General features: G+C 44.2%; 2 protein-coding genes across 5 annotated transcripts in view; one reads left to right on the forward strand and one right to left on the reverse strand.

Moving 5' to 3' along the window:
- MCF2L2 (MCF.2 cell line derived transforming sequence-like 2) overlaps positions 1 to 21,918 on the reverse strand; it is a 235,861-nt gene that overhangs the window by 55,858 nt on the left and 158,085 nt on the right. The gene's annotated exons all lie outside the window — the stretch shown is intronic.
- Positions 22 to 17,961, forward strand: B3GNT5 (UDP-GlcNAc:betaGal beta-1,3-N-acetylglucosaminyltransferase 5). 4 transcript variants are annotated; one of them, XM_037741926.1, is made up of 2 exons: positions 22 to 457; positions 16,015 to 17,961. In XM_037741926.1, the coding sequence occupies exon 2, from the start codon at positions 16,318 to 16,320 to the stop codon at positions 17,452 to 17,454; it is 1,137 nt and encodes a 378-aa protein (XP_037597854.1). In that variant the 5' UTR covers positions 22 to 457; positions 16,015 to 16,317; the 3' UTR covers positions 17,455 to 17,961. The 4 variants fall into 4 exon arrangements, 3 of the variants coding, with proteins under 3 accessions (XP_037597854.1, XP_037597853.1, XP_017393785.1); XR_005201806.1 differs by lacking the exons at positions 22 to 457; positions 16,015 to 17,961 and adding exons at positions 937 to 1,447; positions 1,800 to 4,202; XM_037741925.1 differs by lacking the exon at positions 22 to 457 and adding an exon at positions 954 to 1,447.

The raw sequence follows: 21,918 nt of genomic DNA on the forward strand, positions 1-21,918 counted from the left end.
GGAAAGCAGCTCAAAGAGGACGTTCGTGTGCACGCCGGCCTCCAGCTGGTCATCTGGGTGAGTGACCGCAGTTGACTGAAGAGCCGCAGGGAGACACTTCCTGGAATTCTCACCCACGGACGAGAACAAACTGGGGCGGGGCCGTCCCCTTCACCTGGGCGCCGGGAGGGTGACGGCCTGGCGGGCGGGGCCGGGCTCGGGCCGTGACGCCGCCGAGAGGTGCAGGGCGCCGGGCTGGGAGTCTCGTGGTCCCCTCCTCGCCCCGGGTCCGCCCCTTCCCGCCCGCATCCCGCCCGCATCCCGCCGGGGAAGCGAGCCCGGTCCTGCGCGGCCCGTCCAGCCCTCGCCCGAGATTTAAAGCCGCAAGTTTTGCTCCTGGGACCAGTGACTTTCGCTCCCGTGCGGGGAGAAAAGCCGACCTCCGACTGGGACGTTTAAAGAGCGGGGCTTGGACTCGGTGAGTTTCGCGCTAAACCGCCCTGGCCGTGGAAGCCGAACGGAGCAAAGTCGCTGGGAAGCTGGCCGGGGGCGGGGCCTCCGGTCCGCTCGTGTTTTAAACACGGAGCGCGCGGGGCAGCCCTCGCCCGCTGGAGTGAGCTCCCTTCCTTTGTTACTCGGGCCCCCTGAAGCTCCCGGCAGAAGTGCCGTGAGCAGAACCCTTTTCGCCAGACCCGCCCGGGAGCCGTCGCTCGGAGACGAGAAGCCCGTCCTTCCTACTCCGCGGCGCGCAGAGCCGGGGTCCCTCGTGAGGGGAGCGGCGTGCCCCCGGCCACACAGTCCGCCACCTGGCGCGGCGCCCCGGCCCGGAGGTTCCCCGGGCCGGAGGTTCCGCGCGGAGGCCGTCTGGGGTCAGTTACGCGGTGACACCGCGGTGCCGCATCTCGCCGCGCGCCGAGGCCCCTCTGAGGGTGGGAATGTGGCTCCCCTGCCGGATCCCTAAGTGGGGACGTTGTGGCGGCTCGGCGGGATACGTCCCCAGGCCTCGGACGGTTTTCCTCCGTGCCGCGGCCCCAAGCCGGGCTCCCTGGGTCCCCCGCACGGTCCAGGCTTTGGGGCCGCGCGCCGCCCCCTCCGCCCCGCCCCGCCCCGCCGCGCCTCCTCGTCTCGGCGGCTGGCGGCCTCCGGCGCGGGAGGCTCCGAGTGTGCCGCTCCGGGCCGGGCCAGGGCTCGTAGGGAAGGGAGGCGAGGAGGTGAGAGCGCCGCAGCCCTCGCCCGGCGGGTGGCGCCAGGACTTCAGGCCGGGGGCCCGCCGCCCTGGCCCGCACCGCGCGGCCCAGTGCCGGGGAGCTGGGGAGGCCCTCCCACCGCGGCCCGGGCCCGCCGCCCTCCGGAGGCGCGGCGGGGACGGAGGCTCGTGCCCTCTCGGAGCGCCTTTGTTTCCTCCCGCCCGGCCGCGAGGGCGCCCAGCGGCTGTGACCCGGGCCGGGTCCTCGCCCAGGTGCGGCAGGTAGGCTCGGGCGGGCGGCTCCGGCTGGGGGCGCTTCCCGGGGCTGGCGGGGGCCCCTCCCTGGGGAGCTCCGGCTCCTCGGCGGCGGCGGGACCGGCCCGGGCGCGGGAGCCACGAGGCGAACGCCGCGCCCACCGGTTGGGTTTCCGGCCGAGGGCCCCAGGCTGGCGGCACCCCGCCCCGGCTGGAGGGAATTCGAGTCGAAAGCCCGCATTGGGGCTGGAAAGAGGAAACCGCCGGCCTGGGCGCTTTCGGGGGGTTGTGGTGGGGGAACTGGGGACCGGGAATCGGGCAGCGGGGAGGTCGGGCCGCTCTTGCCTCCGACTCTGCCGAATTTCATTTCGAGTCCCAGTGTGGCAGAGGCAGTTGCTTGCTTGGATACATGCAGGGAAAAGTAACCGTTTTCAACTCGACTCTGCACACTACGTTCTCGGCCAGTGTTGGTTTTTGTGGTCCTGTCACAGGGACACCGTGGTAACCGCACCGTGGCTGGCGGTGGCCTGTAGCTCGTATTTACGGTAATTGTCTGATGAAAGTACATCCATCAGAATTGGATTTGTTCCTCTGTGCCTGTATTTTGGGAAACCTTGCCTGGTCCCTGCGGGGGAAGGGAGAGGACTGTGAAAAGCTGAAGTTGACCCAGAAAAGGATGATTGAAGGTAGTTGTGTTAAGCGGTGGCACCGAAATGATCCCACCCTCAACTTTCTGAAAGGGTGATTAGTGGTCAGCAGCTGACCTTTTAACTTTCTCAAAAAAAATGTATGGTAGATTTTCTATCTGGTCACAAGTGAGGAGGTGAAAGCTGCTTTTTGGGGCCAACTCTTTGCTTTTAAAGCAAGCTAAACGCAAAACCAAAATGTTTCCGTTTTGTGTTTAACCTGCTTGTCCTCTCTCTTGCCCCTTCTCAGCTTCCTTCTCCTCCCGGACACGCTCTGAGCCTGAGGAGGAGGCTGACTCAGGCTGACCCTTCCGGGCCCTGCAAGGCTCCCTGTGGCACCTAAGGTAGAACCAGTGTTATTACAGGAAAAGTCCAAGCCAGAGCCCAGAGCAGCTGTTCCCCAGAAAGTGGGAGATGAAGATGAGTAGGAGGTAGAGATGCTTATCATTGCCCTGCCCAGAGAAAACTCAGAAGAAGGTGCAGAATTTTCAAAATAAAGTGCAGGCTCTATCAAATAAAAAATGAAACATTGTATTTCATTAAAGTGGAGATTACTTACCTCTTTTCATAAAAGACATTCAAATGGTGAGATTGTAAAAAAAAAAAAAAAAAGAAAATAACTTTCTAGTTCTCAAAAATAGAACAGCTTGAGTAATAACTCATGGGTTTTGAAATGGGTCATCTTTTAAAATGGGTCACTTTGGCTAGAATCGTTGCACTTGGTGACTTTCACATTGTGAAGGGTCAAGTGCCTTCTGAGGCCCAACTGCACTAGAATCTGCATTTCAGAACACAGGAGGTGTCAGGAAGAAACTGGGAGAAATTCAGAAGGAAATTGTCTCTTCACATAATAACAAATGTACCCTGTTTGGGGGGAATTTTATGTATGCTGAAGTAAATAGATCTCAGCTTTGCATTTTATAATACATTATGCCTTTTCTGAAATATTTCCATCGCCATTATTTTAATTCATTGTTATAATAACCGTGTAAAGAGAGGAATTCATTGTATCTGTGTTCCAGAAACTGAGGCATGGTAAATTATTACAAGAGCTCTGCCCTTTGACATCAAATCTCTGTGAGCAAAGATGTAGCCACAACAGTGTAAATCTGGAATTATATACTTTCCTTACAGTATGCAATATCTATTATGTATTAGTTTATATACAGGGGATGTAAGAATCTTTATATTTAAAGGATAAGCAACTTGATCAGGTGAGATATGAGATTTGAATAAAAAAGCAATTTTTTAAAACTTCTTAGTTCTACAAATTCAGATGCTGGCTTTGATATGTAACGTATTAAGATTTCTCTTCCATAGAAGGCTTTTACACTAGAAGCCCTCTACAGAAGAAAATGTTCTACCCAGTGTGTAGACAACAAAGCCCAAAAGTTCAAGTTCACAATAGTGGCCCACAGCCTAAGATCCACCTAATATTTCAGACTGGATTTCTTTTGCTCCTTTCCTATAACTTTCTATAACTTTTTCACAGTGCTCTAAGCAAAATAAGTTAAAAGATGGACTCACCTCAGATTTCCTTCTCTTACTTTAGAGGACCGTATGATCTTATACTTGTGTCATCCTAATTGAAATATATTTTAAGTGCTTATGGGAACCATGTTCTTTCCTGCCAAGAATAATGGAAGACCATTATTCCATGAATGGAATAATGGGAAACATGGGAAGACCATATTCAGTCAATTAGGGACGATACTTCTGCTTCAACAGTATTTGCAAAGTGTTAAATGGTTCTTAGCAATCAGATCAGTATTTTTAAAAACTCCTACCTAATTAATGTTTTTTGAGAAGAAGTATATTATGAGTATAGCTCAGCATTCTGAAAAGAGAAAACCTCCTGAAAAAAAAAATCAGCCATCCACTCACTAACCCATCCTGGTAAACCTACATAAACAGGTTCTGGAGAAAGGAAATTTACAGATATGGACCATCTCATCTGGACGGACATTGTCAATAAGTTATCTCAAGTGATCCTCAGAAAACACTGTCTGGTACATAGTTTAGAGACAAGTCAAGCTCATGTGACCAGTAAATGGAGGCACAGCGCACATCTCCTTTTGTTTGCATTTAAACACTCTCAGCTTTTTGACTCTCTTTCACCTCCATTCAGGTCCAGATTCCAGCTTGCACTGGAATTTTCACTGACTCTTTGGTAGAAGTTGTACACCTGAAACATCTCTGAGGTCTTTTTAGCATCCTGCCCATGGCCTACTACACAGTATGTGACAAGTTAATATTTGTTGAATTAGTTAAATTGGTATTAGCCTACTTTCAGGGCTGCCCACTGTAACGCCTAGAACAGGGCGGGCACTTAATAAAGGGTAGTTAACTTACACTAAATGTTGATCAACCAAGACAGAAACATGTGACATGTACCTCTTGTTTTACACCATCATCTACTTTTGGTACCTCTGTGTTACAAACCCTCTATCAAGGGCTGCTTCTAAATACGGTGTCCAGAATGGGACACAGGAACTGCCGTTGGATAACAGGCAGACACTGGGTTGGATCGTCACCCTGTTTCTGAATCATGGTTTTTCTTACTATGATTTGACCACAGCTAACCCTTCTGATCTCTTTTTTTCCCTCTTTTCGCTTTACCCTAACTTCTAGCCAAACTAAGTGATTTGACATTTACCCGCTCAAGCCACAACTTTTTCTCTTATGTGCTTTAAAAAAAATTCCTGCATAGTCTTTTTTGGAATGTCTTATTCCTTGATCCCTCTACTTCACCCTTTTTTTTTTGGAGACAGAATCTCTCTCTGTCACCAGGCTGGAGTACAGTGGTACGATGATCTTGGCTCACTGCAACCTCTGCCTCCCAGGTTCAAGCGATTTTTGTGCCTCAGCCTCCTGAGTAGCTGGGATTACAGGTGTATGCCACCACACCCAGCTAATTTTTGTATTTTTAGTAGAGACAGGGTTTCACCATGTTGGCCAGGATGGTTTCAATCTCCTGACCTTGTGATCCACCCTCCTTGGCCTCCCAAAGTGCTGGGATTATAGGCATGAGCCACTGTGTCTGGCCTACTTTACCCATTTAAGCCAGCTGAAATGCTCCCTGCCCCACTCCTCTTTTTCTTTCTCCCATCCAAATACTAACCAGGCCCAACCCTGCTTAGCTTCTGAGATCAGCCAAGATTGGGCGCATTCCTGGTGGTATGACCATAGACTTCTCCTTCTCTTTCTGACCTGTGTCTTCCTCCTTTCCTCCCCAATCCCACATTTGAATTCTGTTCTAGCTACTGCTCATTTGCCATCTCTCCCACAAAGCCTTCCCCCATTTCCATCTTCTCCCCCCTTCCCTCATCTCAGAGGAGAGCTCTCATTCACAGAGCACCTGATTTGGGGTCCATGGTTTGTTGTCCCTTGGTATACTTTGGGAATTAGTCCCAGGACACCCCCATATCCACACATGCTCAAATCCCTTATATAAAATGGTGTAGCATTTGCATTATAACCTGTGCAATATTCCCATATACATTTTATTTTTTATTTTTATGTTTTTGGAGATGCGGTCTCACTCTGTTGCCCAGGCTGGAGTCTAGAAGCATGTAGCCTTGAATTCCTGAGCTCAACTGATCCTCCTGCCTCAGCCTCCCAAGTAGTGAGATTATAAGTATGAGCCACCATGCCTGGCCCATGTATTTTAAATCATCTCTAAATTACTTATAATACCTACTGCAATGTAAATGCTATGTACACAGTCGTTACACAGTAATGACAAGAAAAAAATGTCTGTACATGTTCAGTATAGACACAACCATACTTTTTTTTTTTTCCGAATATTTTTGATCCACGGTTGAATCTGAGGATATGGAACCCATGAATGTACCAGGGCCAACTGGATATGGGTTTCCAATTCAGATTCGTGGAGGAAGGCTACCAAACGTAATGCCACATTTCAAATACATCTTAGTTTTTCTGGGGCAAAGCCATCCTAAAAAATCTCAAGAATGTTTGAAAAATTCTAGCTGGAGTCAACGTTGCTCTTCTAGTGACTCAAATAAAGCAGTCATTGTGTCTGGGGAGTCCTAGTGGGGTGTGGCAGGGGTGGGGTTGGGCGTGGCAGCTATTTGCAGTATGTTTTGTATCACTTTGAGGGGATGGGCATGCATTTTAGGCAATAATTCTTACTCTTATTGATAGGTGAACTTGTATTTTTGATTCATCTACCTTATGATGGATAACCGGTTTACAGCTGTTCATCAGGTTTACTTCTTATGTGTCATTTTATCAGCTGACTTCGAATATGTCTTCAGATTTCCCCTGCCTTTACATGTTGAAACAATTTTGATACAGCTTTTTCATTAGAGAATGACAGCTTTTCCAGGCGCGGGTGTCTGTCTGACTCCTCATCTCTCATTTTACCCAATACTTGCTTAAAACATCCTCCTTGAGTCCTGTACTTTTTTTGCCTCCTCTCCTTCCTTCCTCCTCACCTCTTTTTCCCCCTTCTGCAACTTTGCATCTCTGTCCTTAGAGTCCCTGAATCTTTTTTGTGGTTGAAAGATTATACCCAAAGGACACAGACTGATGAAGTCACCTCTGCCCACTGCCTAGTACTATTGAGACCAAGAAGAAGGAGGGAAAACTGAAATGGAAGTTTTGAAAAAGAGGATGTTAGTAAAGAAAATAAGAACAAGTGCTAACGAAATGCAGCAAAACATAAAGGACTCCAAACTTCTGGCAGTGAAGCAAATTCTCTTCCATCTTGGGTTGCTTCTCTGGACCCTGCCTACCTGCTCCCCTGCCCTCCCCTCCTGATGAGAAGTGCAGGAAATCCTGTGCCCACGCCAGGGAGAAGGAGCAGGTGAAGAGCACAGGGGTGGGGCTGGGGCTGGCCAGCTACTCTAAGCTGCTATGGGGTCTGGAACTTGTAGACATGACATGGTTAACTCAGTATCTTGGAGCCTCAGTATCGTCTGCAAAATGGGGAGATCCTTTCTCCCACAAAGGTGGTTGTAAGGCTTAAAGAGCTACCGTATTTATAAAGCATTTGCAGCAGGGCCTGGTGTATGGTAAACATACCCATGGTAGCAACTGTTGCTAGATTGGGTAACAAAAAGTTGTTTCTTAAGTAGGCAAGAAAAGAACAGACAAGAATTGTATTTAAAAGAGCAAGCACCCCTGTCAACCCAAACAACTGTGTTGCAAGAATGAACACAGAGGTTCAAGCTTAGAAAAGCAAGTGTTTGACCTCTCTGAGACCTCCTTTATATGACAGCTTTTTTATTGTTTCAAATTTTGCATAATCAAACTGGTTACTGGGAATTATTATTGGTTTAATATAACTTCTCTAAAAGAATATAATCCCATGCCACGACTTTGGGTCTGTCTTTACCCATTTGTTCATTTGATATTTCCCTGTCTTTATTTCCCCCATAACCAGCAAACAGAAATGTATACCCATGTTTACCTTACATTATAAAGAAAGATGTAACTTAGTTTATGTAGGTGGAGATCGTGAACCTGGATTCACATTGTAGGTTTTATTACCCACTTCTCACTTCTGTCCCAAAGCCATGATTGCTAAAGTGGAATGTAAAGTCTTTGGACTAACACTGAATCAAGAACTAACTAACTCTATAAATGTATTCTCTGCAGAAGGATAAGAACTCCAAATGGCTTCTAACTTCTGCCCATGGCTTGAAATAAAGTTTCATATAGCTAAAGTCCCAGGCCACAGAAACACTTGAAGACAGCCATTAGGTAGATTTTTCTTTTTTACAGGTCTTATATTGGAAATATAACAGTTATAAAGATATCTAATGTTTCATCTTAAAATGTGAGTTATAAATTCAAATTTCACATTGTCCCCTTCCTTCTTGAGCAAACAGAATAGGCAATTAGTACCAAATAGTAACGAGTTACATTTCTTAACACCAATTATTTATTGTAACTAATTTATTAAGTAAAAAAATCTATGAAGATAAAATTATAGCTTTTCCAGTAAATCTGGGGCTTATTCTTCCTGATCTGAAGATTGGTCTTAGCTATACTTAACAGGACACAGATGATGAGAAGGAGCCAGGAAGAAAACTTGGAATGTAGCGCAAAATGCAGCGTGAAGATGGTACAGGAAACTTTCTCTTTCTTTCCTTTAGATATGTCTGGGCAGGAGCTGAAAACCCTCTCACATGGGACTTTATTAAGTAATAAAAGTTTAAATGTAAAAGGTAGAAAAGAATGAGGATACAAAGGAATTTCTTTTTTAAATTGTGACTCACTGGAGGAGTCTTATATAGTCCTACTTTATAAGCATGTCACTTTTAAAGGGATCATTATATTTTCATGACTCACAGAGATACTCCAAATATTAAATTGATTGTTAAAATGAAGAAAATCATCAATTCAGTCTTATTTTCTATGTAGGTTTCACTACAATATTTTATTTCCCCAGCAAGGAAAAAACCAGAGCTAGAATGGAATGATTAAATTTCTTAGTTTTCTTCTAATTGGTTAGTCTTTCCATGAAATTATACTGCCTTCTTACATAGAATTTCTGGGTTCTTGTTTTGGCAGCAGTTGAAGTAAGAGGATGGTTTTATGGTAGGGGTTGGATTCCATTCTAGATTGGGGGTTTCGGCTGTGTGGAACATAATCCATTTATGGTTCATACAGCCATTTTAGGAGGTTTCATGTCTATATATACATATATGTACACACACACATATACATTCTGTACATAAAGTATCATTGTTTTATGATACTTCGTTGTATACAGTAAGGGTTAGTATTGTTTTCTGGTACTTTAACTTGGTATATATACATATACTAAGAATGCAGACATGTCCATGGAAGTCAGCAGTATTCAGCCCACAGTAGGCCCCAGTCAGCAGGACAGGGTTAGGGGAGTCAGGTGAGGCAGTGCTGTGCAAGCGCAGGGCTGGATCCTGTCTTGGTTTACAGTTTGGACATTTTGTTTATTGTGGATTTTTTGCCTTAACTTTAATTTTTAAAATTTTTTTTATTAAATCAAAGTATTATGCTGAGTTTTTGGTACCCCTTAAATTTTGCTCCTAAAGTACATGGCTCCCTTGTCTCCCCCTAGTCCGGGTCCTGATCAGTATGTTGTACAGGGGATGGTGACCGTTGGTGTACTGGGAGCCTGGGAGGCGGAGTGGCTGGTGTGTCTGATGTCTTCTCCTTTCTCTACGAAGCAGGCAGGAGGTGAAGCCTTAAGAGTGAGGGGACTGACCCTGGGAGGGGAAGTTAGCATGGCCCCCGAAGAGACTGGGAAAGGGAGAAGGTCTGGGACAAGTATGAGAACAGTCATGCAGCACTGAAAACTCTGCCCAAAGCTAGGGAGCGCCATTTGTGGTGACGCTGCCTGCCTGGTAAGTTCCATTTCCCCAGCAGCCCTGGAGGTGTCGTGGGAGTAGGAAGATGGGCGGGCGCTGGGGTCTAGGGTTACTGGGGTGGGAGGGCAAAGGTGTCTGGTGATTCTGCATCTAACATAGGGGAGGCGTGTGAGGAAGAAAGGTCAGGAGACTGCTGGGTGGGGTGGGGTGGCAGAAGGTTTTCGATGAATATTTAGAAGTTGCAGTGGAGGAGTGAGTGTACTGTAGAGTGAGTGTCCTGGAATTTGAGGTCTCGGAAGAAGTGCAGTTCTCAGTGAAGCCACGTAAACAACTTCCTGGCTGATAAGCTGTCTTGAGTGTTGGGAGATAACGTGATCAAGATGGTCACACATCATAAGGTTCCCTTAGATGTCAGTGTGTTGTATGTCTACTAAATAGAATGCAGAAATACAGTTCACTGTTGCTTCTCTTCCCGGAAACTGCCATCCTCAACCTCAAACCCACCCCCAGGTGGGGCAGGGTCCATCTTTAGACCCTCCTGTGGCACCCAACCTACCTATATGGTCAATGTCTCTCTTCCCCACTTAGCACTCCAAGACCAGAGCCTTGTTCGTCCTGCTTTGCCACTCTACCCACTCGTTAACCCCGCCTTAACTTTCTGATGAACAAGCCCTTTTTTCATTGACTCCTCCTTTTTCTCCTTCTCTGGAGTTTATTTTTCCTCCAGGCGCATTGCTCTCTCTCCCCGTGGAGAGCTCATCCACATTCATGAAATGAGTCATCTTCAAGCTCAGAGTACCCACCTGGATCTCTCCAGTCCTGTCTAACTCACCTGAAATTACCCCCTGGACATTTGTACCTTTTTGTCTATTACTCTCTACTACCTTGAGCTCAACACAAGTCTAAAATCAAATGGCGATCCCCTTCACTACTAACTCAGGAGGCCAGTTGTCCCTCCCCCCTCTCACTGCTCACTCCTCCTCTTCCTCAGTTACTTCCCATCTCAGGTCATTCATCAGGTCCCACTAGATATTTTTCTTGAAAAAGGTCATCTTTATACCTTCCTTCCCTCCCCACTTTCACCACCCTCGACTAGGCCTTCCTCACCTCATCCAGCCTCAGTATGAGCCCTGAGAAACCAGCATCCTGATGTCCAGGCATTCTGCCTTTCACCGTGCACACCATTGCCAGTGGAATCCCTCTTGCTCAAACTTAATAAATACTGAACAAGGGAGTTACCATTACAAACAAAAGCAGACATTCCTATGACTTCTTGCTGCTTTCTCTACCCTTAAGACTCCTCTACCTGATTTTCAAGGTTCTCCATAAGCAGGTTCCCACCTGCCTGCTTTCAAATCTATGCCTGTTTCTCGAATATCTGCCATATGTAATTCTTTCGTTTCTTGTCTGAAACAAAGATTGTTCCTACTCCCACAGCCACCTAAATCCTAGTCATCCCCAGGCCCTCCTAAAATCCTGACTCATCCAACCCCCACTGATCTCTCCACTCCCAGAGACTTTCCTCTTGTGCCTCAGGTTGGTATCATGCAAATTAGTGCTGACAGACTGTACCTTACCACGGTTTGCCCATTGTTGTCTGTGGGAACTATGCTTTCATGTGGGAACTAGGAGTCTTGTCACAAATAACAGTGTAAATGCTTTGAGACTGGAGACTGTAAAATCTTCTTTATGATCTCCCACTGTGTCTGGTGGAAGAACCCACAGAGTAAATACTCGTATACTTGTAGGATTAATTGAAACACTGGAGACGGAAGTGTTAAACTTGAACTGAAAAGTGCAGACCTCCCCATCTTGATTAAAACTTCAAAATGGATAACAGGTTTTCCATATTATCTCAGGATCACAAAAATAGACTCAACAAAGAAAGGAGTTGACACAGGGATAAGGTTTAAAAAAATCAGGGATTATTACAGGGAAACTGGTAGCCTCTGGGTGTGCTAACTAGTTATTTTCCCAAAAAGTTTAAAAAGCTCTCTTGTGAGAGAATATTCTTAGGAGTAACTGAGGGCACGGCTCCCAGACTGAAAAGTATTTGGGGTCTGTCACCTCTTTTCTGATGTTCCTACTTCTATTTTTCTTCTGACTACCTCTATTAGAAAAGATAATTCTAAGAATACCTGTTCCTTCTTCTCAGTCCGAACAGAAGCAAACCCAAGTTGTATTTGAGATATTTGCATATTTTCTTCTAAGCAATTCTTTGTCCTCTTCTCTCCCATGCTGTATTTCCTACTTGCAGCAGGCTCTGAAGTCATCTATGCTTTTTACTGCTCCTCAGTACCATTACATGGATATTCATCCCTGATTTGCAGATTAAAGCACTGAATCAGAGTGAGGCGGGAGTTGCCTGAGGTTACACAATAAATCTGGCCCCAAACAGGGGGAACCCCTGAGTTTCCAGCCTGTTGATTGGCCACTGACCCGTGCGGCAGGCACACAAAGGAGCTGCACCCACAGCACTCTGTTGTGCACGGTTGCTGAGCTTCGCATTCGGCATTGCGCTGGCTTTGTTTCCTGCCAGGCCCAGCATTTTCTTCCACCAGATCGGCAGGCTTGTGGGCTTCTTCCCAGGGCCCTCTCCTGCACTCTGGATAGGAAAGCTGGAAGCTGTGCTTTAGAGAAGCTTTAAGACGCTGTAGGAAACCAGAAGAGTGAGCGCCAGTTGTCTGTTCGTGGTCTCCACCCACAATGCTGGAGCTGAGTGCCACACTGTTGACTTGTAATTGATGAATTTAGATGGGGGTGGGTGAAGGGCAGGCCGGGGGAGGGCAGTGCTTTTGATTTAGGCTGGGAAAGGCCTCCTAGTGACTATGTTCAATTTGGAGGAATTCAGATGTTCTTTTGTTATACAAGTGAAGCTGTGTGATACAAATGAGTTTACCTTTCCTAAATAAATCTTCCCCTTATCAGTCTAGTATTATCAGTGAGATCTGGTTATGATTTATGTAAAGGATGGCTAAAAAATTCAGACTGCTGAGGGAGAGAATTCTCACTTTAGAACTTCACATGCTGTGCTGAACTAAGTATCTACATAGGATGTTGGCTTTGTGACAGGTCTTCTCTCATTATTCAGAAAGCATTTTGACTTGTGATGTCAATTTGGAACAGTTGAAAAAATATAGGAAAATAAGGTAACTACATACATACTGAGGGTGGGGATAAAATGAATGTTTTGAACCAGCTGCCGGCTTACAGTAGCCATGTAAACAGCAGCAGCCACGCACCAACGTGGTAAATACTAGGCCTGATTCACTGGAGAGTCACCAGCACCTCGAATGAGTCAGGTGCATGCTGGGCACAGGAGCAGCTGGACTTGTAGGCAGAAAGTCTAGCACGAAGCTCAGACTTACAAACAACCGTGGTACCTGCAGAGCACGCTGGCATTGGAGCTTGCTGGGCGCAGCTGCTCAGGACTAGGCAGCTGGTTTTGCCTTTGATCCCTGAGATTCCAAAGGTTACTTTCCTCTTGATTTCCATCCCAGGGTCAATTAGAGTAGAAGCTGCAGAGGCATTTCAACCGAGAATATTCCTAGAATTATTAAAATGTATACTGGCTTACAATCTGCCATCAAGAATTCTGTTACCTTGCTTTAAGCCTTCAGTTGCTTCAGGGTGTATTGTAGAGGAGGCCAGAGGGCCCTTGCCTTGGGGCTTCAGAGGATGGTCCTAATGTGGATGAGCACTATGGAAAGACTGAGAGGGAGTGCCCCCTGAATGAAAGTGATTTTGCACAGTTTAGGCAGATGCTACCAGCAGAAACTGATATTTTCTGCCGTCTTTCTCACCTTCTTCTAGAGCATCCAGTCCAGAAATGAGCGGCCTATCCAAGGGGGAAATGACTGCTATTGATCTGTTTCTTAGAGCAGTGTTTCAGCTTTTTTTTTTTTTTTTTGAGACAGAATCTCATTCTGTCACCCAGGCTGGAATGGAGTGTGGTGGCATGATCTCAGCTTATTGCAGCCTCCACCTTCCTGGTTCAAGTGATTCTCCTGCCTCAGTCTGCCAAGTAGCTGGAATTACAGGTGTGTGCCACCACACCCGGCTAACTTTTGTATTTTTAATAGAGATGGGTTTCACCATTTTGCCAGGCCGGTCTTGAACTCCTGACCTCAAGCGATTCACCTGCCTTGGCCCCCCAAACTGCTGGGATTATAGGCGTGAGCCACCACGCCTACCCTTCAGCCTTTTTGATGGTAGAGCACAGTAACACATTTCCCATCACACCCCTGAATCTCGTTCACACACATAAACCCCAGAAGTTTCACAAAATGACTTTTGCTCTTGCTACTTTCAGTACACCCTGCACTTAACAATGAAAGCAAAAGCAGTGCTGGTGTGGCCTCCTAAGTGGCGCATGCAGTTTTTAAATCAATGCCACTGGGGGTAAAGTGTGCCTTATACTGATTATCTCTGGATGAAGTCTGAATGGGGCTTGGCTCTAATCTCTAGTCTTCCTTGGACATTTTACATGCCTGGCCTTTGCCTCCACCCTGATGTGGAGTGCTGATGGGGGTGGGAAATACAGCTGATCCCAAAGCTCTAAAGTCGGGAAGGAGGTATCACAGCTGAGGCTGGGCCCATTCTGTAGGGCGCTCAGTATGTGCAGTTGGTTTTCTGTCGGGTCAGTGGTGGAGGGACTTGAGGCTAGATCTCTGGCACAAAGCAGGGCCTTGGCCCTGGGCTTGCTGTGTGGCTAAGCCTATATGGCTCTCTCCCTGTCAGTCCTGTCCAAAGCCCAGGAAACTAGTGTACCACCCCTGAGGAAGAGAGCCTACTTCTCCAGCCAAGAAAGAGTTGTGCTTGTGGCAAACACTAGGGAGAGAATCCTTGAGGAAGGAGGGTGCTTCGTCCCAGGGGTAGAAGAAAAGAGAGGACCTGCGGTAGGCAGCCATGGCATGGACCTCGTCCGAGGTGGCACTTGACTCGATGTCCTGACCCCCAGTCCTTCCCCAGTAACCATCACTTTGATTGAATGGTGGCTCCACCCCCAGCATGGTTCTTTGCACCAACATTTGGTGAATGCCTCCCAGGGGTCACACCCTGTCCTGGATGCTGAGTGTAGGGTGTCTACAACATTGTGCCTAAAAAGTCTGTACAGGGTCTAAGAAGGTGCTGGGACAATACAGATGAGAAGCATCTTTCAGGAAACGGGTTGATCCCAGTTCAGGCTTCCCAGAGAAGGATGCCCGTAGACGTCGTATTAGCAAGGGAGGCAGGGTAGCCAGGCCACAGGACGCCTAGTGTAATGACCAGCCTGTGAAATGGCAGGTGTGACTGTGCTTTCATCCAGTCATTTGGTATTGTCAAGTGATTGATCAGACAGCTGGAGAGGCAGACCCTAAAGGGTCCTGTGTGCCAGGCTAGACTTCATCTTGTCACTAACTAACGGAGAGGCACTGAAAGGAGTGAAGAAAGCTCAGTCAGCCTCGTGATTAAATCCAAGTTTTACAAAGGTCGCTCTCCGACTGTACAGTGGAAGACGGGTTGGCTGGGGGATCATCTAGTCTGAGTGAAAAGTGATGATAACATGAAGAGGTGAGAGATTTAGAAGAAGTGATTCGCAGGATTAAACACTGAGATACGGAAGTGGAGGAAAAGGGGAGTTTCCAGATTTCAGGTATAGATGAAAGAAGGGCAGTTAGGCACAAATAAAGGGAAATAGGAACAGCAGGTTTTAGGGGAGAAGATAACAGAATGGGTCAGAAGAAATGGCGCTTGAGTACCCTAGTGCGCTAGGTAATTATCTACTTCCCTCTATTTATCATGTATATTCCCATTTAATCTGCATAAAGACTTTGAGTGAAACTGTCATATCTCAATTTGTCAGATGTCTGCCTTAGATGCATCATACTGTACAAGGAACGGTAAGTGGCTGAGGCAGCACTGGCGTTAAAATTGCCTGACTACAAAGAGTGCTTGTTGGCTACATTCTGTTGCTTCCCAGTTTAGAACATGTTTCACTGAGGCGCCTGTTGCGTTTCCAAATAAAAAAGTAGAGAAAGAAGGTGGCTATATGAATCTGGAGCTCACAATGTAATTTTGATTATGGAGAGTTTGCTTTCAAGGAGCAAGTTGTGACTCCTTGATTATGAACTTTAATTAAAAAAAAATCTCACTCTTATTCCTGCCTTGTCTGGGGCAAGCCTTGCTGGATTTTTACTGCTGTGAATTTTCTTTTCATTTAAGATTTTGCCTTGATCTGTGTATCTACTTTCATCCCGACTGTATTCAAGTCAATATATTCATGAATATGCCCATTTGGTGTGAAATTTGAATTTAAGTATACAAGATTATAGCCATTTGGGAGGCTTTTTTTTTTTTTTTTTAAGAGTAGGAGTAGAAAAAGGTCTCTGTATTCTGAATGGGAAGACGGTGTAAAGCAATTTTTTCCCTTTTCCTGTCCTTTAAAAAAAAATAAACAGCCGTTTGCCTCTGCTAAATACTAACTGCCTCATCACCTTTTGTCTAGATCAGGCAGGTTACATTTGGTTTTAAGGAATTAGGAATATGTTTCTTTCCAGCCCCTCGATAACCCACGCAATTGTGATTCTCTTCTTGACTTTGCTAGGTGGCATGGAATGCTCACATGGAATTGCCGCCTGAGGCCGCTCACCATGCTTCCTGAAGGATGCCCATGTGGAAGAATTTCGACGTGCCAGTGTCCTCGTTCTACAGGGTGTTCCATTCCTTTGCAATCTCAGAAAAATGGGATTAAAATAAACTATTTTGTAAAAGAAGAAGACTGTTTTCCATTTTTAACGGCCAGCATGTATTAAGATGGACATCTACTCCACGCAATACGAAGCTCTACGGTGGCGAAGCAGCAGGTGCCTGTTTAAAACTGATCCTAACTAAAAACACCGGAGTGGATATGAGAATGTTGATTAGTGGCAGAAGAGTCAAAAAATGGCAGTTTATTATTCGGTTATTTGCCGCTTGTTTTATACTGAGCCTCATGTTTTTTTGGGAACCGATCGATAATCACATTGTGAGCCATATGAAGTCATATTCTTACAGATACCTCATAAATAGCTATGACTTTGTGAATGATACCCTGTCTCTTAAGCACATCTCAGCTGGACCTCGCTACCAATACTTGATTAACCACAAGGAAAAGTGTCAAGCTCAAGATGTCCTCCTTTTACTGTTTGTAAAAACTGCTCCTGAAAACTATGATCGACGTTCTGCAATTAGAAAGACGTGGGGCAACGAGAATTATGCTCGGTCTCAGCTGAAAGCCAACATCAAAACTCTGTTTGCCTTAGGAACTCCTAATCCACTGGAGGGAAAAGAACTGCAGAGAAAACTGGTTTTGGAAGATCAAAAGTACAATGATATAATTCAGCAAGACTTTGTTGATTCTTTCCACAATCTTACTCTGAAATTACTTCTGCAGTTCAGTTGGGCAAACACGTATTGTCCACATGCCAAATTTCTTATGACTGCTGATGATGACATATTTATTCACATGCCAAATCTGATTGAATACCTTCAAAGTTTAGCACAGATTGGTGTTCAGGACTTTTGGATTGGTCGTGTTCATCGTGGTGCTCCTCCCATTAGGGATAAAAACAGCAAATATTACGTGTCCTATGAAATGTACCAGTGGCCAGCTTACCCTGACTATACAGCTGGAGCTGCCTATGTCATCTCTGGTGATGTAGCTGCCAAAGTCTATGAGGCTTCACAGACACTTAATTCTAGTCTTTACATAGACGATGTGTTCATGGGCCTGTGTGCCAATAAAATGGGAATAGTACCACAGTACCATGTATTTTTTTCTGGAGAGGGTAAAACTCCTTATCATCCCTGTATCTATGATAAAATGATGACATCTCACGGACATTTACAAGATCTCCAGGACCTTTGGACGAACGCTATAGACCCAAAAGTCAAAACCATTTCAAAAGGTTTTTTGGGTCAAATATACTGCAGGTTAATTAAGATAGTTCTCCTTTGTAAAATTAGCTATGTGGACACATATCCTTGCAGGGCCGCATTTGTCTAATAGCAGTACTTGAATGTTGTATGTTTTCACTGTCACTGAGTCAAACCTGGTTGAAAAAATCCTTTAAATGTTTGTCTGTACCCCAAGTAAAATGAACATGAAAGACAAAGAAATATTTTGATAGCCTAGGCCATCAGAATGTTTCTTTGATTCTAGAAGCTGTTTAATATAACTTATCTACTTCATTGCCTAATTCATTTTAAGGAATTTGTATTTAGAAAAGGTTTATATTCTTAATGAAAACGAAACAAAAGGGAAGCTCACGTTCTCATTTAATGTCACAAATATACTTGAGGTGTAGAGATGTTCTTAAGAAGGCTTGGTGTTAGAATAATTGCTTTTGTAAAATACCAAATGAATGTATAGTACAGCATTTCAAGGAAATGAATATATTGTTAGACCAGGTAAACCAGTTTATTTTTGTTAAAGAGCACTTGGTGGAGGTGATAGGGACAGGGAAAGGTCAGCATAGGAGAGAAAATACATAAATCTGGTAAAAGAAAGTCTCTTGTTAAAAGGAGATGTAGGAAAATGTGTACAATTTTATTATACACAGACAAATCCCTTATTATCACATCCATATAGCTATTTTACCTAGACGGTGTTAGAGTCATTAAAATATATTTGTATCTTTTATCAAAGTTTAATCCAAATTTTGAGAAAAGTCATTAACACTGCCCTAGCTAATACTTTATATATGTTTTTAATGGATTTTTAAAAATATTAGAAAATGACTCATAAAATGGGCAGCTAGTTGCTCACAGGGGCCTTCTCTAGGGAGAAACCATTTTTTTTTTTGAGACGGAGTTTCGCTCTTGTTACCCAGGCTGGAGTGCAATGGCGCGATCTCGGCTCACCGCAACCTCCGCCTCCTGGGTTCAGGCAATTCTCCTGCCTCAGCCTCCTGAGTAGCTGGGATTATAGGCACGTGCCACCATGCCCAGCTGATTTTTTGTATTTTTGGTAGAGACGGGGTTTCACCATGTTGACCAGGATGGTCTCGATCTCTTGACCTCGTGATCCACCCGGCTCGGCCTCCCAAAGTGCTGGGATTACAGGCTTGAGCCACCGCGCCCGGCCATGAGAAACCATTTTTAATTCAAATAAGCTCGTTTTAATGAATTTTTCAACTGGTTTTAAAGTATTCAGTATTGGCCTGTGTCTAAGGTTGTTATTTGAATGTAGTTTCCATAGAGGAATATAATAATGGACAGACTTCAAATGGAAAGACAGAACGTTAAAAGCCTAATTTCTCCATAATTTTATAAGATGAAATCTGAGTGTCTAAATCATTGTACTGTTTCCTAAAATTAATCCACCCCTCCCCAGAAGGTCTTATAAACACAGTGCTTTGTTCCAAGTTTAGAGTTTTAAATTGAGAGCATTAAACATCAAAGTTATAATATCTAAAACAATCTATTTTCATCAAATAGCTCTCAGAGGCGATCTTTATTTTCTAAATATTTCAAACTTGAAAACAGAGTAAAAACGTGATAGAAAAGTTGTCAGTTTGAGGTTTAAAGCGTTTTTAAAGCTGCATGTTCCTTGTAATCAAAGAGTTGTATCTGAGATCTAATAAAGTAAGTCACGTTTATTTTATAAAGCAGGATAAAAATGTGGCTATAATACACACTACCTCCCCTCACTACAGAAAGAACAAGGTGGTGTCTACTGCTAGGGAGATTGTATGAAGGCCAAAATGATGACATCAGCAAAAGTGGCTGAACTGACTCAAAGACCTTTGCCTGCAGGAGGGACCTGTTAGGGAAAATAAGATGTCTCATATAATGAGGTGATGTCTGAAACATGCAAAACAAAACTAAAAAAAAGTCTCAATATACACAACTGGATGATGATTTTTACAGTTTTTAGCAGGTAGCATTTTAATGTTTACAGAAACTTTAATTTTTTTTCTATTTTGAAATTTGAGGCTTGTTTACATTGCTTAATTTAGCATTTTTAACTAATGCCAAAACTACAGTGTCAAACATTCTAGGTTGTCGTTACTTTCAGAGTAGATACAGGGTTTTAGATCATTACAGTTTAAGTTTTCTGACCAATTAAAAAAAAAAACATAGAGAACAAAAGCATATTTGACCAAGCAACAGGCTTATAATTAATTTGTATTAGTTGATTCTTTAATAATGTTTTGCCTTTTGGCCATATATACCCTGTGTATCTGTACTTGGAAGTGTTCAGAGTTACCATTGGTTGAAAACATCCGTGTCTCTGGCCATCAGAGTGATCTTGTTTACAGCAATGCTTTTGTGAAACAATTATTTATTTGCTGAAAGAGCTCTTCTGAACCGTGTCCTTTTTAATTTTGCTTAGAATAGAATGGAGCAGGTTTAAATTTCAAGGAAATATGAAGGCACTTCCTTTTTTTTTTCTAAGAAGCAAGTTGCTAGATGATTCCTTCATCACACACTAGAAAGCGTATTTGTAAATAAAAGGGTTTCAACCTTTTAAAAAAGAAGGAAAAAACTTTTTGGTGCTCCAATGCAGGACTATCTCAACAAAGGGAAAATAAACTATCAGCTTGGACAGTCACTTGAATAGAAGATGGTTATACACAGTGTTATTGTTAAAATTTTTTTTACCTTTTGGTTGGTTTGCATCTTTTTTCCATATTGTTAATTTTGTACCAAAATGTTAAATATTTGTATTATTTGAATTTTGCTCTCATATGGCAAACTAATTAGTGAGTTTTAAAAAAAATCTATGATTTCCAATAAACAACTGAAAAATTATCTGGAGATATGTATTTAAACTTTTTCATGAACATTGTTTATATAATCATTCATTCTGTTTTAATGTACTACATGATCTTAGCCTGGTTCCTGTAGGATTTTCATGTTCTCTGCATTGTAGGGCCATCTAAGATGTTACTGTTCTTAAATGACTCATGCTAGAATGTCTAGATGGGGAGATGTTCTTTCCTCAGATGGTCCTGTGCCACAAAGTGACGTTTCGGTTAACAGTAGACCACAGACATAACGACAGTCCCATGAAATAGTAACGGAGCCGCCCTATATAGGTGTACCATTTTTAATCTTTTATACCATATTTTTGCTGTACCTTTTGTATATTTAGATGTGTTTGGATATGCAGATACTTTCCACTGTCGTACAGTTGCCTGCAGTATTCAGTACAGTAACATGCTACACGAGTTTGTAGCCCAGGAGCAACAGGCTCTACCATATAGCTAGGCGTCTAGTAGGCTGTTCCATCTAGGTGCTCGCATGTATACCCTGCGATGTTTGCATGTCAATATGCTCACCTAAAGATGCCTTTCTTGGCCAGGTGTGGTGGTTCACGCCTGTAATCCCAGCACTTTGGGGGACCAAGGCGGGCAGACCACCTGAGGTCAGGAGTTTGAGACCAGCCTGGCCAACATGCTGAAACCCCAACTCTACGAAAAATATAAAAATTAGCTGGGTGTGATGGCAAACACCAGTAACCCCAGCTACTTGGGAGGCTGAGGTATGAGAATCACTGCACCTGGGAGATGGAGGTTGCAGTGAGCCAAGATCGCGCCACTACGCTCCAGCCTAGGCGACAGAGCAAGACTCTGTCTTAAAAAAATAAATAAATAAAAGAGATGCATTTCTCAGAACTTATCCTCATTAAGCAATGCATGGCTATATTCTGTTCAGAAAGGGATGAAATCACCCACAGCTGTAGCACCTTAAGATACCATTTGCAAAGGTTACATTTTCCTTTTCTTTGATTTTGTTAGCTGTCCAAAATATAGTTGATTTTAGCCGTAATCTCCTACTATCAGGAATGCCCTTATACTTTGGAGTGTTTGGTACTTCAGTATATTTGCATGCACTGTGCTCTCATCTGTTTTTTACCCAATGCCTGCTCAATTCTTCACATAGTATATTGTGTAACTCAATCCATATTTAAAACGTAAGCATCTGAATTATTTGGTTATGGTAGAACTTTTTACTTGCCAGCCATGGTAGGCGTGTTGGTAGTTGTTGGTAGTTGGTGCTAAAATGTGATTACTTGGAAGAATTAACGACCTACATTTGGGGACTTTAATTGGATCCTATAGCTGCAATAAGAATAGAACCAGAGAACTCTTGACATGCAAGGTTATTCATTCTGCTGTAACAATGAGAGGGCTATTCAATGTCTCTTTGAGTCAGTTTTCCTTTCAGTCACTTCTGCATTCTGCAGTGACAAAATCCTTAATCATAGCTTTCATTACAGTACTCCTTTACTCCAGACTTCAAAGACTCCTTCCTGCCTCCAGCATCAAATCTAAACTCTTCAACCTGGTTTTCAAGGCCCTATGTAATAATCTTTTCCACCTGCATCCCTATAGCTTGGTTTTTACCACTGCCACTCTTATCTATGATAATTGCCATTCATGACCATACCTTGCTTAAGTTGGTTTTCCTTGCCAAGAACACCTTCTTTTCTGTACCTGTTAAAATTCTGGAAATCCAATCC

This window comes from Cebus imitator, unplaced genomic scaffold (assembly GCF_001604975.1).
Source record: "Cebus imitator isolate Cc_AM_T3 unplaced genomic scaffold, Cebus_imitator-1.0 Scaffold111, whole genome shotgun sequence".
NCBI classification, from domain to species: domain Eukaryota; kingdom Metazoa; phylum Chordata; class Mammalia; order Primates; family Cebidae; genus Cebus; species Cebus imitator.